The sequence below is a fragment of the Halyomorpha halys genome, unplaced genomic scaffold (genome assembly GCF_000696795.3).
Source record: "Halyomorpha halys isolate HHAL.00 unplaced genomic scaffold, Hhal_1.1 Scaffold531.1, whole genome shotgun sequence".
Lineage (NCBI taxonomy): Eukaryota > Metazoa > Arthropoda > Insecta > Hemiptera > Pentatomidae > Halyomorpha > Halyomorpha halys.
The window spans coordinates 625,616-637,556 of NW_027111171.1; the positions used below are offsets into that span (position 1 = coordinate 625,616).

At 31.9% G+C, this 11,941-nt stretch overlaps 2 protein-coding genes across 4 annotated transcripts in view; one reads left to right on the forward strand and one right to left on the reverse strand.

The window, feature by feature from the left end:
• Positions 1-11,941, forward strand: part of LOC106683934 (putative inner dynein arm light chain, axonemal) — a 63,623-nt gene that overhangs the window by 13,627 nt on the left and 38,055 nt on the right. The window lies entirely within an intron of this gene.
• The window catches only part of Tsp74F (Tetraspanin 74F), an 80,416-nt gene that overhangs the window by 3,711 nt on the left and 64,764 nt on the right, over positions 1-11,941 (reverse strand). For 2 of the 3 annotated variants that reach the window (XM_014425720.3, XM_067049249.1), the window contains exons 3-7: positions 8,706-8,783; positions 5,856-6,047; positions 5,565-5,735; positions 5,392-5,472; positions 411-542 (exon numbers count right to left, since the gene is read on the reverse strand). In XM_014425720.3, the coding sequence (XP_014281206.1) occupies positions 411-542; positions 5,392-5,472; positions 5,565-5,735; positions 5,856-6,047; positions 8,706-8,783 (654 nt within the window). Of the gene's footprint in view, positions 1-410; positions 543-2,870; positions 3,003-5,391; positions 5,473-5,564; positions 5,736-5,855; positions 6,048-8,705; positions 8,784-11,941 lie in introns of all 3 variants that reach the window. The other variant, XM_014425719.3, reaches the window with a different exon arrangement.

The window sequence follows — 11,941 nt, forward strand, 5'->3', positions numbered from 1 at the left end:
GTAGCACTAAAGTGATTATTACAGCTATCTACCTACCAGAAACAGAAACTACTCCTGTAACATATGTCTATGAGATATTTATTAACTCCATTTAAACAATGTTAAAACCTATGACATAGCTGTAAGTGTAAATAACACTTATGTTACTTTAATTATAATGTACACTTAGAATTAAATGATGCATACTTATATTCCTCTTCAAAGAGTATTCCATACTCTCCTTTTGTCCCCTCGGGACCTACTTGAATATTTGAAATGGGAACCTAATCCGTAACACATTCCAAATTCTGTAAATGTTTGTGGTCCAAATATGATTTCAAGGGAAATGTTAACATGGACTGTTATAGTGGTCTGCTAAGTAATAAAATATTTACAAAAAAATTTATTTAATTAGAGTGTACAATACTTACCATCAAACAGGAAACAGTAACAGCTCCAGCACCAATAATCGAGGCATGGTCTTTGACAAACTTTTCTGTCACGTTAAGACAGCCTTGTGAATGTATGTTTAGTGAGTTTTGAAATAATTTACAAACTTGTTTCTGTAAAAGAGGTTTCCATAGAGTCATATGATTTCTTTATTTACCTGTTCTTGACGTATTGTCCTTGGTTCACAAAGAATGCACCACTGTTGTCATTTGCTCTTAAACCTTATTGTTTCCGAGATATTTGGTATTTATTTAAATTTTAAACTAAATCTTTAGCATGAAATTACACACCTTTCTGTTTACATTTAAAAATGAAACAAATAATAAAATTTCCCAAAACTCCTATCTAGATATTATCAAATCTCCTGATTAAATATTATCTCCAATTATGCCAGTCCAATGAAGGTAAACAGGGATGGTCTATGCTGCAAAAGATAGGGTAGTAGTTTCTATTTACTTTTTTTTACATATGAGTAAAATTATGTAAAAAACAAAAGTGCTAACAAATCCAACTTTGGAACAAAGAAACATAAATAAAAGCTACTATCCTTATTCAACAAACCCTAATCTGACCTAAATACATAACCTAAATTAACTAAAATATCTTTCTGTTCATGCTTTTCTTTTGTATTGAAAGGAAAATGGAAATAGGTTAAAAAAATTAGAGATACTTTGGGTGTTCATAAGGGATAAACTTATTTTTTTTATTTAGTTTGTTATCTTAAACTAATTAATTCAGAAAATAAAATATGTAAAAATGTGATTGTGACTAGTAACATGCTCAAATACAGTGCTATAACAGTGCTTTAAATGTTTTCAATAACAGAAGTGTATGATTATTTATAGATTTATTCAAACATTAAATATCTGATTCACTCCTCTTAGAGGAGGGGAGGCCATACATCTATTTACTCACTGCTTCTCTTGGTTCCCTATTAATACAATGCCTGGCTAATCTTTTCTCAATTTTCTGCTCAAAACTATCTGCTGATTTCCATTCGATAGCCTGAATCAGGACTCCAGTTTTCCTATTTAGTCATTGTCGAATCAATTAAGTTTTTTGGAACTGACATCTGTCAAAGGGTCCTGCGTAGCTCTTCCTTTTCTAGAGCAAAACATGGGTGGCAAAAGAGTGCTTGTTACACTGCTTCATTCATGGAAGGTGCAAGTACGACACAATGATTCAACATCTAGCTTGAAGCAGACTGTAATTAAAAGGAGAATAAACTAAAATAGACCATGAAGCAGCCATACTCAGTAAGAAAATGGGTACGATTATAATCAACCTCCCCATGTTTACAGGACACACATGGTGTTGTTTAGAATCAGGTGGTTGATCCAACTTTCAGCAGATGGATGGATAGTATATCTTTGTGGACTCTGGCACCTTCCCAGACCCTGACTTAGAATGGCACAATGGATTTGGCAATGGTGGAGGATTGCTGTGGGATCTTGGAATAACTGCTGCTGTGGGGATCCCAGCCAAATTGATGGCAATGAAAAGCAGAAGTGCTTTTCAAAAAGAGGTTTAGTCTAGTCCTTACCAAACCTTATCTACAGTAGAGGTAAATAGTAAATAGGTACGCAAGTACACATAGTCAAAGTAGGTCGTATCTAGGCATAATTATAAAACCAAAAATATGTATCATTGTACCATCTCTACCATCTTTTGAGAGTATAATTTCTTTTCTGTTTTGTTACATTCCACCCTGTAGCCAGTTGGCTGTTCTCATTCTTGCCAAAATATGTGCTTGGGTTCATCCACTAGAAGCTCAGTAGGAAGCATATTTGAAATGGCTCACAATGTATCATAAGACACAGTGCAGAACACTTGAATGACCCGCAATGCTATTTATATAAATATAAATAACATATATTATATCGATGGGAGTACGTAGCTCATATGTAAGGCACTGTGCTACTAACTCCAAGGACCCAACTTCAAATTTGACTGTGGCAGATAATTATTTTCTGTTTCACTTTAGCTGTGAGTCAGCCCTGTGGATTTGGGAGCCCTCCGAGGTCCACCTGGCCTCATAAAGTAGGTGCCCTTAACTGGGTAAAAAATCTGGTGATTGAGTGTGATTCTGACCTAATCACCTCCTTGCACAACCGTTGATCAGGCAACAGTAGTAACAGTACTTCCTTATCCAGAACTGCACCCTTCATGGTTTGTAGCGGTACAGATTTTTTTTTTTTTAAGTATATTTATGATAGGCAATGATTAAACAATGATAGCATTATTATTGCTAAGTTGATTGTTATTTCAAAATTGATATTAAAAAACCTAGTGAAGAGAGGGAATGACAGGTATGGTATTTCTATAGTTTATATAATGCTCTTATTCAGTATCTAAATTGAACTTACTTTTTCAAACACTTCAGTTATTTAGCAAATGAAAGTTTTTAATAGAGTATTTTTTTTTTTTTTTTTTAAACTCACCATTAAAGAAGAAACTGTAACAGCAGCTGTAGCTATAATAGAAGCATGGTCTTTGACATAATTTTCAGTCACATTAAGGCATCCTTGTGTGTGAATATTAAGTGAAAAGGGGAATATTTTACAATTCCTTTTCTGAAAAAGAGATCACCATCTACTAATAAATTTGCGCTCATGATAAATAAGATCGTTTTGCTTGATATTTTAAATATTTGTTTATTCAAATTTAATTTTATTAGTAACCTTAAGTTGTATGATTGCTCCATTCATTGTTACCTTGGAAATTTGAAATATTCTTTGATTATAACAGTATTATTTGTATTGATCACTATTTTGAAAAAAAAGATAATAGAACATTGATAGCAGTAGTGCTACACATAGTTGCCCTGCTACTGAATACTGTATTTCCAGAAAGGGGTAGAGGCAGGAAAAAAAATAATGGTGTATGTATAGAAGATAGTACACTTAAGACAGATAATCCCAATTATACAAGATAATACTCGAGTTGTGAATAGTGTAAAAAACCTACTGAATCGAGAAGGTAAAATAATGGCAATGAAATACTGTATATGTAAACACTGTGACCTAGCTGTAGGTTGCAGATGTTTTAAGAGAACAAAGCCATAAAATAATTATCATGATACAAAATAAGTAAGAGCAATTTTATTCAGAAGGAAAAAGCTGGCGATAAACTATATTTCAAAATTATACTCTCAAAATGATCACCCTACACATAAATACATCTTCAAATCTAAATATTCAAATTTTTTTAGAAATAAAATAAATTCAACACTCCCATTGGCAGAAAGAACACATACTGCTATTGAATTCTTTAAAGAAATACCTCTGTACATCCTGGAAGTCATTAATCCTCCATGGATACACAGGCTACCAAATATATACAATGCTCCAATTATCCCGATTTCCCAAAGGTAGTACATCACCTACTGAATATAGTATATAAAATATTTCTGATCCTTTTTTTATATATACTGATGGATCAAAATCAGACATGTCTACAGCATCCTCTTTCATCACTAATAACTCAACCCATAAAATAAAACTGCATAAATTATGCAGTGTATATACAGCTGAATTACAGGCAATAGCCTTAGCACTCCACTTCTCCATGACAGTGACACATACTAACATAGTTATCATTACTGACTCTTTAAGTTCACTAGAAGCCATGAAGATTATTTACCTGAAACACCTGGCAATTCACAATTATTTAATTATTCAATTCATAAATATTCACAATTATACCAACATGCTCGAAAACTTGGGAAAAACTGTGTTCTTTATATTGGTTTTTGGTTACATGGGGATTGCTGGAAATGAACTGGCGGACATTGCAGCTAAACAAGCACTTGCTCTTCCAGGTCAGGGCGCAGCCATTCTGACACCCCAAGAAATAAGTCTTCCAATGACAAATGAAATTTTGATCTAGTTGGCAAGCCATGTGGAATGAAATTCCACCAAGCAAATTAAAAACTATTAAAAAATACTGTTAAACTATGGATCACATCAAACCGTTCCAATCACAGAGAGGAGGTAGCTATTGCCAGATTGAGAATAGGTCATACAAGTTTAACTTATATATATCTGATCAGTAAGCTGCCAATGCCAAAATGTCAATACTGCAACAGTGTACTTACGATCAGTCACATATTTGAGGAATGTCATTTCTGTTCCACGAACTTGACTAGATTGGGAGTAGGATCGATTGTATCGGATTCTCTGAATGATGACCAGAAGAACATGGAAATGGTTTTGGTTTTCTTAAAAAGGAATGGCCTTTTAAATAAGATTTAAACTAGAAAATTTGTTGTACGAACTAAAAAACTCTAGAAGAAGTAATTATTTAAATTTTTTTTGTAATTATTTAAAGAGAAAAATAAAGTGAAATAGAATTATAAACATAAATGAAATAGAATTATAAATATAAATGAAATAGAATTATAAAGTGCAAAACATGGGCGTTGATGACCTCAGGGTTTTACGCCCTAAAGCCCTAGATAACTAAAACAACAAGTAAGAGCAATAAAAGGATTCAAGGCATACCTCCTAATTAAATCCTTTGGTCTAGAAGAGAAAGAAACAATTTGGGACAAACCAAAAATTGGTCGTTTTAGTTCTTAAATTAGAACTGTTGTGGTGTAATAAAACTAAGCAATTGCAAGGCTAATTTGTATAGGAATTCTTTTAGTTAAATATAATGAAGTTCAGAAAAATACATCTATTCCTCAGTATCAATTATGATTGTTTTAAGAATAAGAACATAATAGCCTTTAAAACAGGTATGTTTTTATTTTTATGTTTAACAATATATATATAAATCTAATAATAAAATAAATCTATATAACTACCAATAAAATTAAGTATGCAAAATAATAAATAATTTAAATTTTATAAATATTGGAGTTGCTAATTAGTTTTTTAGCGAACCCTTAAAATATAAGAGCAGTGCAACTTTGTGAACCAGTGAACCAGACAATAAGTTACTGTAATGTTAGTGTGTTACCTGTCCATTAATCTCTTTACAACAACTATCTGGTATATCACCACGCCAATCAGTATAGCTATTGACACCGCAACATTGCAGCTGAAAAGAGTAAGAAAACCATTAATATATTTACAACTAATACTCTTCATTATATAATTTCCCAAGTAAAAATAAATTTGATTTATTGTTACATTTTCCTGAGTATCGTCCCAGGCTCTCCTTATACTTCGTTTCTCTTTGTATAGTTTTATTGATAGGTTCATTTCCTGTTCCATTGACCTCCTCACTTTTTCTCTAAAGACATAACCTAGGATTCCACCAACGAGCATAACCACTAGGATAATGAACAGGATCAGAGAATACTGTATAATTAAAGACAACATATTTAATATAAAAATAAATATGGAATTATATTAACATTGAGTTGGTTCATTGACTTATTATTTTTGTGAATTAATTTATAGGAATGAGTTATAACTTACAGTAAGCAGCATACACTTGATCTCTTTTATGGCTCCCAAACATCCAAAGAATGCTATTAGCGATACCATAGCTCCAGTAGCTATAATGATATAAACAGCACCCATGAATAAATTGGTGCCCAGTAACTCATTTACAAAACTTTTGTCCATAATTGTCCATATTCCTAAGCCAAAAACAGTAAGTCCTCCCAACTGCAAACACAAATATACATTCATCAATGCATTTTTTAACTTGGTAATTACGTTTATATATATTTGATATTTTTTCTGATGAATAATTATTGTTTTATTTTAATAGTTATTTGGATTCATCTATCCAAAACATATTATTAATGCTTGTCAGTACATCTCAATACATTCCTAACACTGTATTGTTTAATAAATTGGTTTGTACAATTTATCTAGAGATGCCTCAATCTCTTGATTTTACATGGCTTTATCCTTCCTACTGTCATAAGTATTTTCAGGCATTCTTCCTCTAACAAGTTATCCAATCACCCATCTATCATACAGCCTCTTCCTAGTCTTTTCTGATATACAGGGAAGTTATCTACAGGATACCACCCTTTTCTAACACCATAGTGGGGGTTCAAGTTTTCATTTTGCGGGACCCCCACAAAAATAAAAGAAAATTCCTCCAAGCCGGACTCAGGTTGCAAAGACCTACGGTGTTCCTGCTCTCGGTCTTCAGATTTATGTACAACATCCTACCCTACCACAACTTTTGACAGAGTCTTCCTTATTAGGTCCTTATTCCTTTAGAGTTACATTCCTACATTCATCAGTTGCTCTGGTACTCTTCCCAGCTTCAAACCTAACCTGTTCCATTACATAGTATCCATCAAGTTCGAATAGAATTGAAATTGATGATCTTTATTTACAATTAGACAGCTGAAAACTGCTGCATTAATTCAGTAGATATTTATACTTTAATTAGTATTACTTTCTTAAATTATTATTTTTTTTCTCTCGTCTATTAATTATTTTGTTTTTTATTTGTTACTTTTAATTTTTTTAAGATTGTAAAGCCCATCTACTATTTTTCTAGTATTATCCTTAAGGGATGTGTCCAAGAATAAATAAAGAATTTATTTTTATTTGATCCTTCTTGCACAGTAAAGCTATATATTGACAATCTAGATCTTTGTATTGATATAATTTGTATGTGGACCATAAACAAGGGTTAAAAAAATCATATTTCATTGGGCCACCCTGTTGTTTTGTTATATTCTGTGAAAAAGAATTACTGCATTTCTTTGGAATTTAAAAACGTAATTTTACTGTTTGCTACTAACAATGAAAGTTTAATTTTCTTTTTTAAGAAAATGGAAATCCCAACATGCCTTGTGGAAAAGGAAGATCCCTCTCAAAAAATATTTAAAAATTAGATAGCTTAAATGTACATTTTGTGTCACTTTTATTGTGAACTTGCCTGTAAAAACTTTTCAGTCAACATCTTAATATCAGGAAAGATGATTAATAAATCTGTACAAAAATGTGTGATGCTCTCCTGAGGCCATCCCAAGGCTCTAGCACACCACAATTCGTGAAACACTTTGCTAAAAGGATGCTTTATAGCTCATTTTAAAACATGGTGTATGTGCTTTCATTTTATAACTGACATTTCAGAAAATAAATTTGGTTATTTCAGGAATTTTGAAAAAGTCAATATTAAAAGAACTACTTATAAAAAAATATATTTTTGATGTATTTGGTTGGTAACTCTAATACACAAACAAGCATGAAAATTGAATTTCAGGCCTTTGTTGATATTTTATTGATATGCAATGACCAAAAACAGGTTGGAATGAATAATTAAAACATATTGCAAAGGAAAATTTATTTTTAGCAATTGTGATTTATATATAATGATAGTAAGGAATATGTTAGTAATAAAATAGTATGCCAGATATCACTTTATTCTAAGACATTAATATTGGTTTCTTAGAATGTGCATTTCTCAACTTACAGATTTTCTTCATTTTTTGTATGAAGTTTATTGTGCTGTTTCACCCTTGTAACTCAACATTCAGCAATACCCTTTATAAGATTAAGTGAATGAACTTTCCTCTTATAATAAGAGGATAATTTTCTTTCCAGGTAGTTTACAATCTTTAAAAAATAAAATTAATTTTGAAATGTGTGGCTTCCACTTGTCCTTCAGTTGAGGTCAAATCCAAAGTAATGTAGAGCATCTATCTGAGAAGTTTTACTATCACAGTTGTAAACGGGTGTATGATAGACTTGTAGAAGATTTGATGATTATTGTATTTTGGGATTTTTTTTGTGATTTAATTGTATTTTAATGTAAGAGAATTGTAAGAATAGTAAAGTAAAAGATTTGTTAAGTCAGTGGGCCCAATAGTGGAAGGTCATGGTATATTCCTAAAATGTTAGTATCGTCAGCATAGTTAACTCTATATGTTGTTGAATTGGTAGGTATGTTGCATATATCTACAATATATATGAAAGAGTCTGTATGTGATATTTATTGTTAAATTGAAAGTGGGTTAAACTGAAGAAATGTGTGAGCTCTATTGGATAGAGATAATTCTGTCGAAAAGGAAAAATCAAAGATTGAGATAGTTTGTAATATGGTAATATGATCATGGGTTTTAAGAAGAGATCTTGGTTTCAGATTTTATTGAATATCTGAGTAATATAAAAAATATCAGTTGTCTAATGTTTTTACTCAAGTGCTCAAGTTATGTAGTCAGTAACTGATTTTAATTAAGGTATTGTTGAAGATTATGTTCTGTTGCTCAAATTTTATTTTAAATTTATAAAGCTTACTTTGTTTTGTTAGTTAGACTCTTTTTCTTTATATAGTATTATAGATAAAGTACTTACAAATATTATAAAATTTGAAACAAACATGCTGTACTTCATAAACTGGCCACAACCATCCATTTCTCCACTCAGCCCCATCTGTAACAAGTAATTTTTTTCTTATTAACTATACTATGAATTTTATAACACAAATAAATGTAATAAAATTTAAAATATTATATTAAGAACATATAAAGCTTATATTAAATAGAAATATTTAAAATTGTATAATTCTAGTTGACACTGGTATTATATCCCTTTGGATATTATGTTATGTAACTTTGATTTAGAAAAAATGAAATTTAGTAAATGGATGGTTAGTCTAGTCTGATAAATGATAGAATATATTGTGGAATATGTCCTTAGAAGTGAACATTACTAGTTGCTGTATTCTCTCAAAATGAGGGCTGATTATTTGTGAGATTCTTTGCTTCGTAGTCCGAGACTTTTCTCCCTAACTACTGCTAGATTTTTTTTTTACGAGTAGTTGGGGACCAAAATCAAAGATAACCACAGGATGACCCCCTTAACTCGACATTACCATCTGCCTGGCACCGATGAAAGGTTTCTCTCACATTTATCATTTATTTATTTTTCATTGATTTATTATTAATATTTCCTTTAGGTTTATAAACAGAATTTATTTTTATTTATTTATTTTATAACAGATCGGCCTTACATGGTTGATATAACCGTTAAATTATTTTTTTTTTTAACAGTTGATTAGGGGAGGGTATAGTCTAATGAATAGAAGAATAATATGAAATGATTTGAATTTATGATACAAAAGATTAAAAATACAAAAACGATCTAAATAATTTTCATTTTTTCAAAATAAATCTTTGTGAATGATAAATTGTAGTGTATTAATTTGCACTGTTTATTGATTGTAATTAGTATTGTACTTCAAGGAGCAAGTACTGGAACAAAAAACATGCACAAGGTTCATCACCATGGGATTAATAGTTGATTAACTTTTGTTCCTATGATTGGGCCTTCTTGTAAAGGAACTCCTGAGGTAACTGTATTTTGTACTTCCTTTAGAAAGGTAGAAATATAAAGTGAACGCCTGTAGGTTGCAAGGCTGGTTTTTTTGTTTCAGCGTGAAGGTTTTGTGTTATTGACATTTGGATTCGGAGCGGCCTTTTGAGACCTTGCTTTTAAATCATTTGTCATGTTTAGAATGATGAACGAGTCATGTCCTAATGCTTGATTTCATTTATATTAACTTTTAGTTTGTATTTTATTGATGAAAAAATATATATATAGAACTAGGGTACAGCCAGTCTCTTTAATGAAGCTTGATGTACCAGGGTTGTTTCAGTATTCTCTGCCATTTTATAAATTACTGACGTAGAATAAAACGAGGAAGTGTCCTATCTAAAGTTCGTCTATACCCCTCCTCCAACACTCCCATATCAAATCAAATGCTGTGCTCCAGGAGTTCTGGAGACTGGAATGATGGACAACACCTGTATCTGGGTCAGGCCGGTGAACTTGGCTGGCCACCTTGGCCCACATCTCTGGAGAAAGTGAGAACTGACGTAACAATTAATGGCCACTAGCCATCCCCTCCTCTGAGGCTTCCCCTCCAGTTCACTCCTCAGGTGAATTTATGGCAGTCCCAGTGTTTTGCATATGGTTGTTTGTAATGCAATGTTAATAATAAAATACCACCAAAACTCAATTTCACAAGTTGGACTTAAATACAATTCTCCCATCTACGTTTTGATCTGCCCCTCTGACAGTTCAATAACTATTCAGGGATCATTCATTATGAATCCCGACAACTTTGTAACAATTCTCAACCTTTCCATTGGTAATACCTCAGTTATGTGCAGGTTTCTAAATGCTCCAGTGAAATTATCGTTCAAAGAGACCTGAAAAGTCGCCTTTCTTACCCACGGTCTTGTGTAGCAGGCTTGCCGAAAATAAAATATAATCCATGCATTTTGTATGAAATTTTGCTTCCTTTTTTTCATGCCGTTTTTCAAAATCAGGCGCTTTTTGAATATTACTCGAACTATTGACTATCTTAAAGTTTCCTCTTCCCGTTATTTTCTTGGATACGAAACTTAATTTCCGATATGATAAATGACAAAAAAAGAAGTGCTAACTTTTTTTTATTTTTTAGAAAAAAACAAAACAAGTTTCTTGGAATAATATTTGTCAGCAAGCCTTAGATTCGTGTTCAGTGACCCAAAAAAACAAACAAAAAAAAAACGCGTAGTGCCAACAATTACAGCTAAAAAAACCTTCTCCCTATTGTGCCTAAATTAGAAAATCATTCCATGAAGGAGTTAGTATATTCTCCTTCTTAGTTGTCACTCATGTGACCATGGATTTGCTAATGGTCCTTGGTATATTGATGAGTTCTTAGGAACGATGAGTGATCCAGGATGTGGAAATATCAGGAACTTATAGATGTATTTATCATTCTGCATCCAGTGTTTTAATTAAGACTCCACAATTCTCTAATGAAAATATCTTATATAAAAAAAAAGATAAAAAATATTTGACTATCTCGTTTAGCTTTAGGTCTTTGATGTTAATAGGTGAGGAAATGGCTCATTTTTCTCTAGCCTGTTGGGGCTTGAAAATTGAATATTTTTCAAATTAGTAAAAGAACTTCGGATTTGATAAATTTTTAGAATAAGAATCCTAAGTTTCTAATTTAAATAGAGTTGAACCACCCTTATTTGGACCAGCTATATAAGGATTGCCTTTTTTTTTGTTATGATCTCCTCTTGTGGGATTGTGACTTGTCGTACATCGAATCCAAACTACTCGCTATAAATGTCTGTTTGAAAACTCAGATATGTGAGGCGTGGAGGGTGGTAGTGGAGGGTTTAACGCCGTTTTCCTTCCTGGAATTAAATGTCTCAATTGGATAATCATTTTTTCTAGCAATGCTCAATAAAATGGGGTTTCGTCCCACTCCTATTCCATTTGTGACTCAGGAATTCTTGTACATTTGGCAACAAGATTTTTTTTTTTTGTGTGTTTGAGATATTCCATAGATTATACCGTAGATTGAAGTTAATTTTTACAACTCTAATGGCTTTAGGAAAGTTCGTTAATCAACTTCAGTAATGAAAGTAACCGCAGTCTATGGTACAAAATTTTGAATACGTCCATTTCTAAATAAAAACAGGAAATGAGGTTAGGTGGACCTGGTGTAAGGCAGACGCGTTATAGGTTAGTCTCTCTCGTGTGTGTTGATATTATCAGTCTCAAAGCGATTATTAACAGAACCT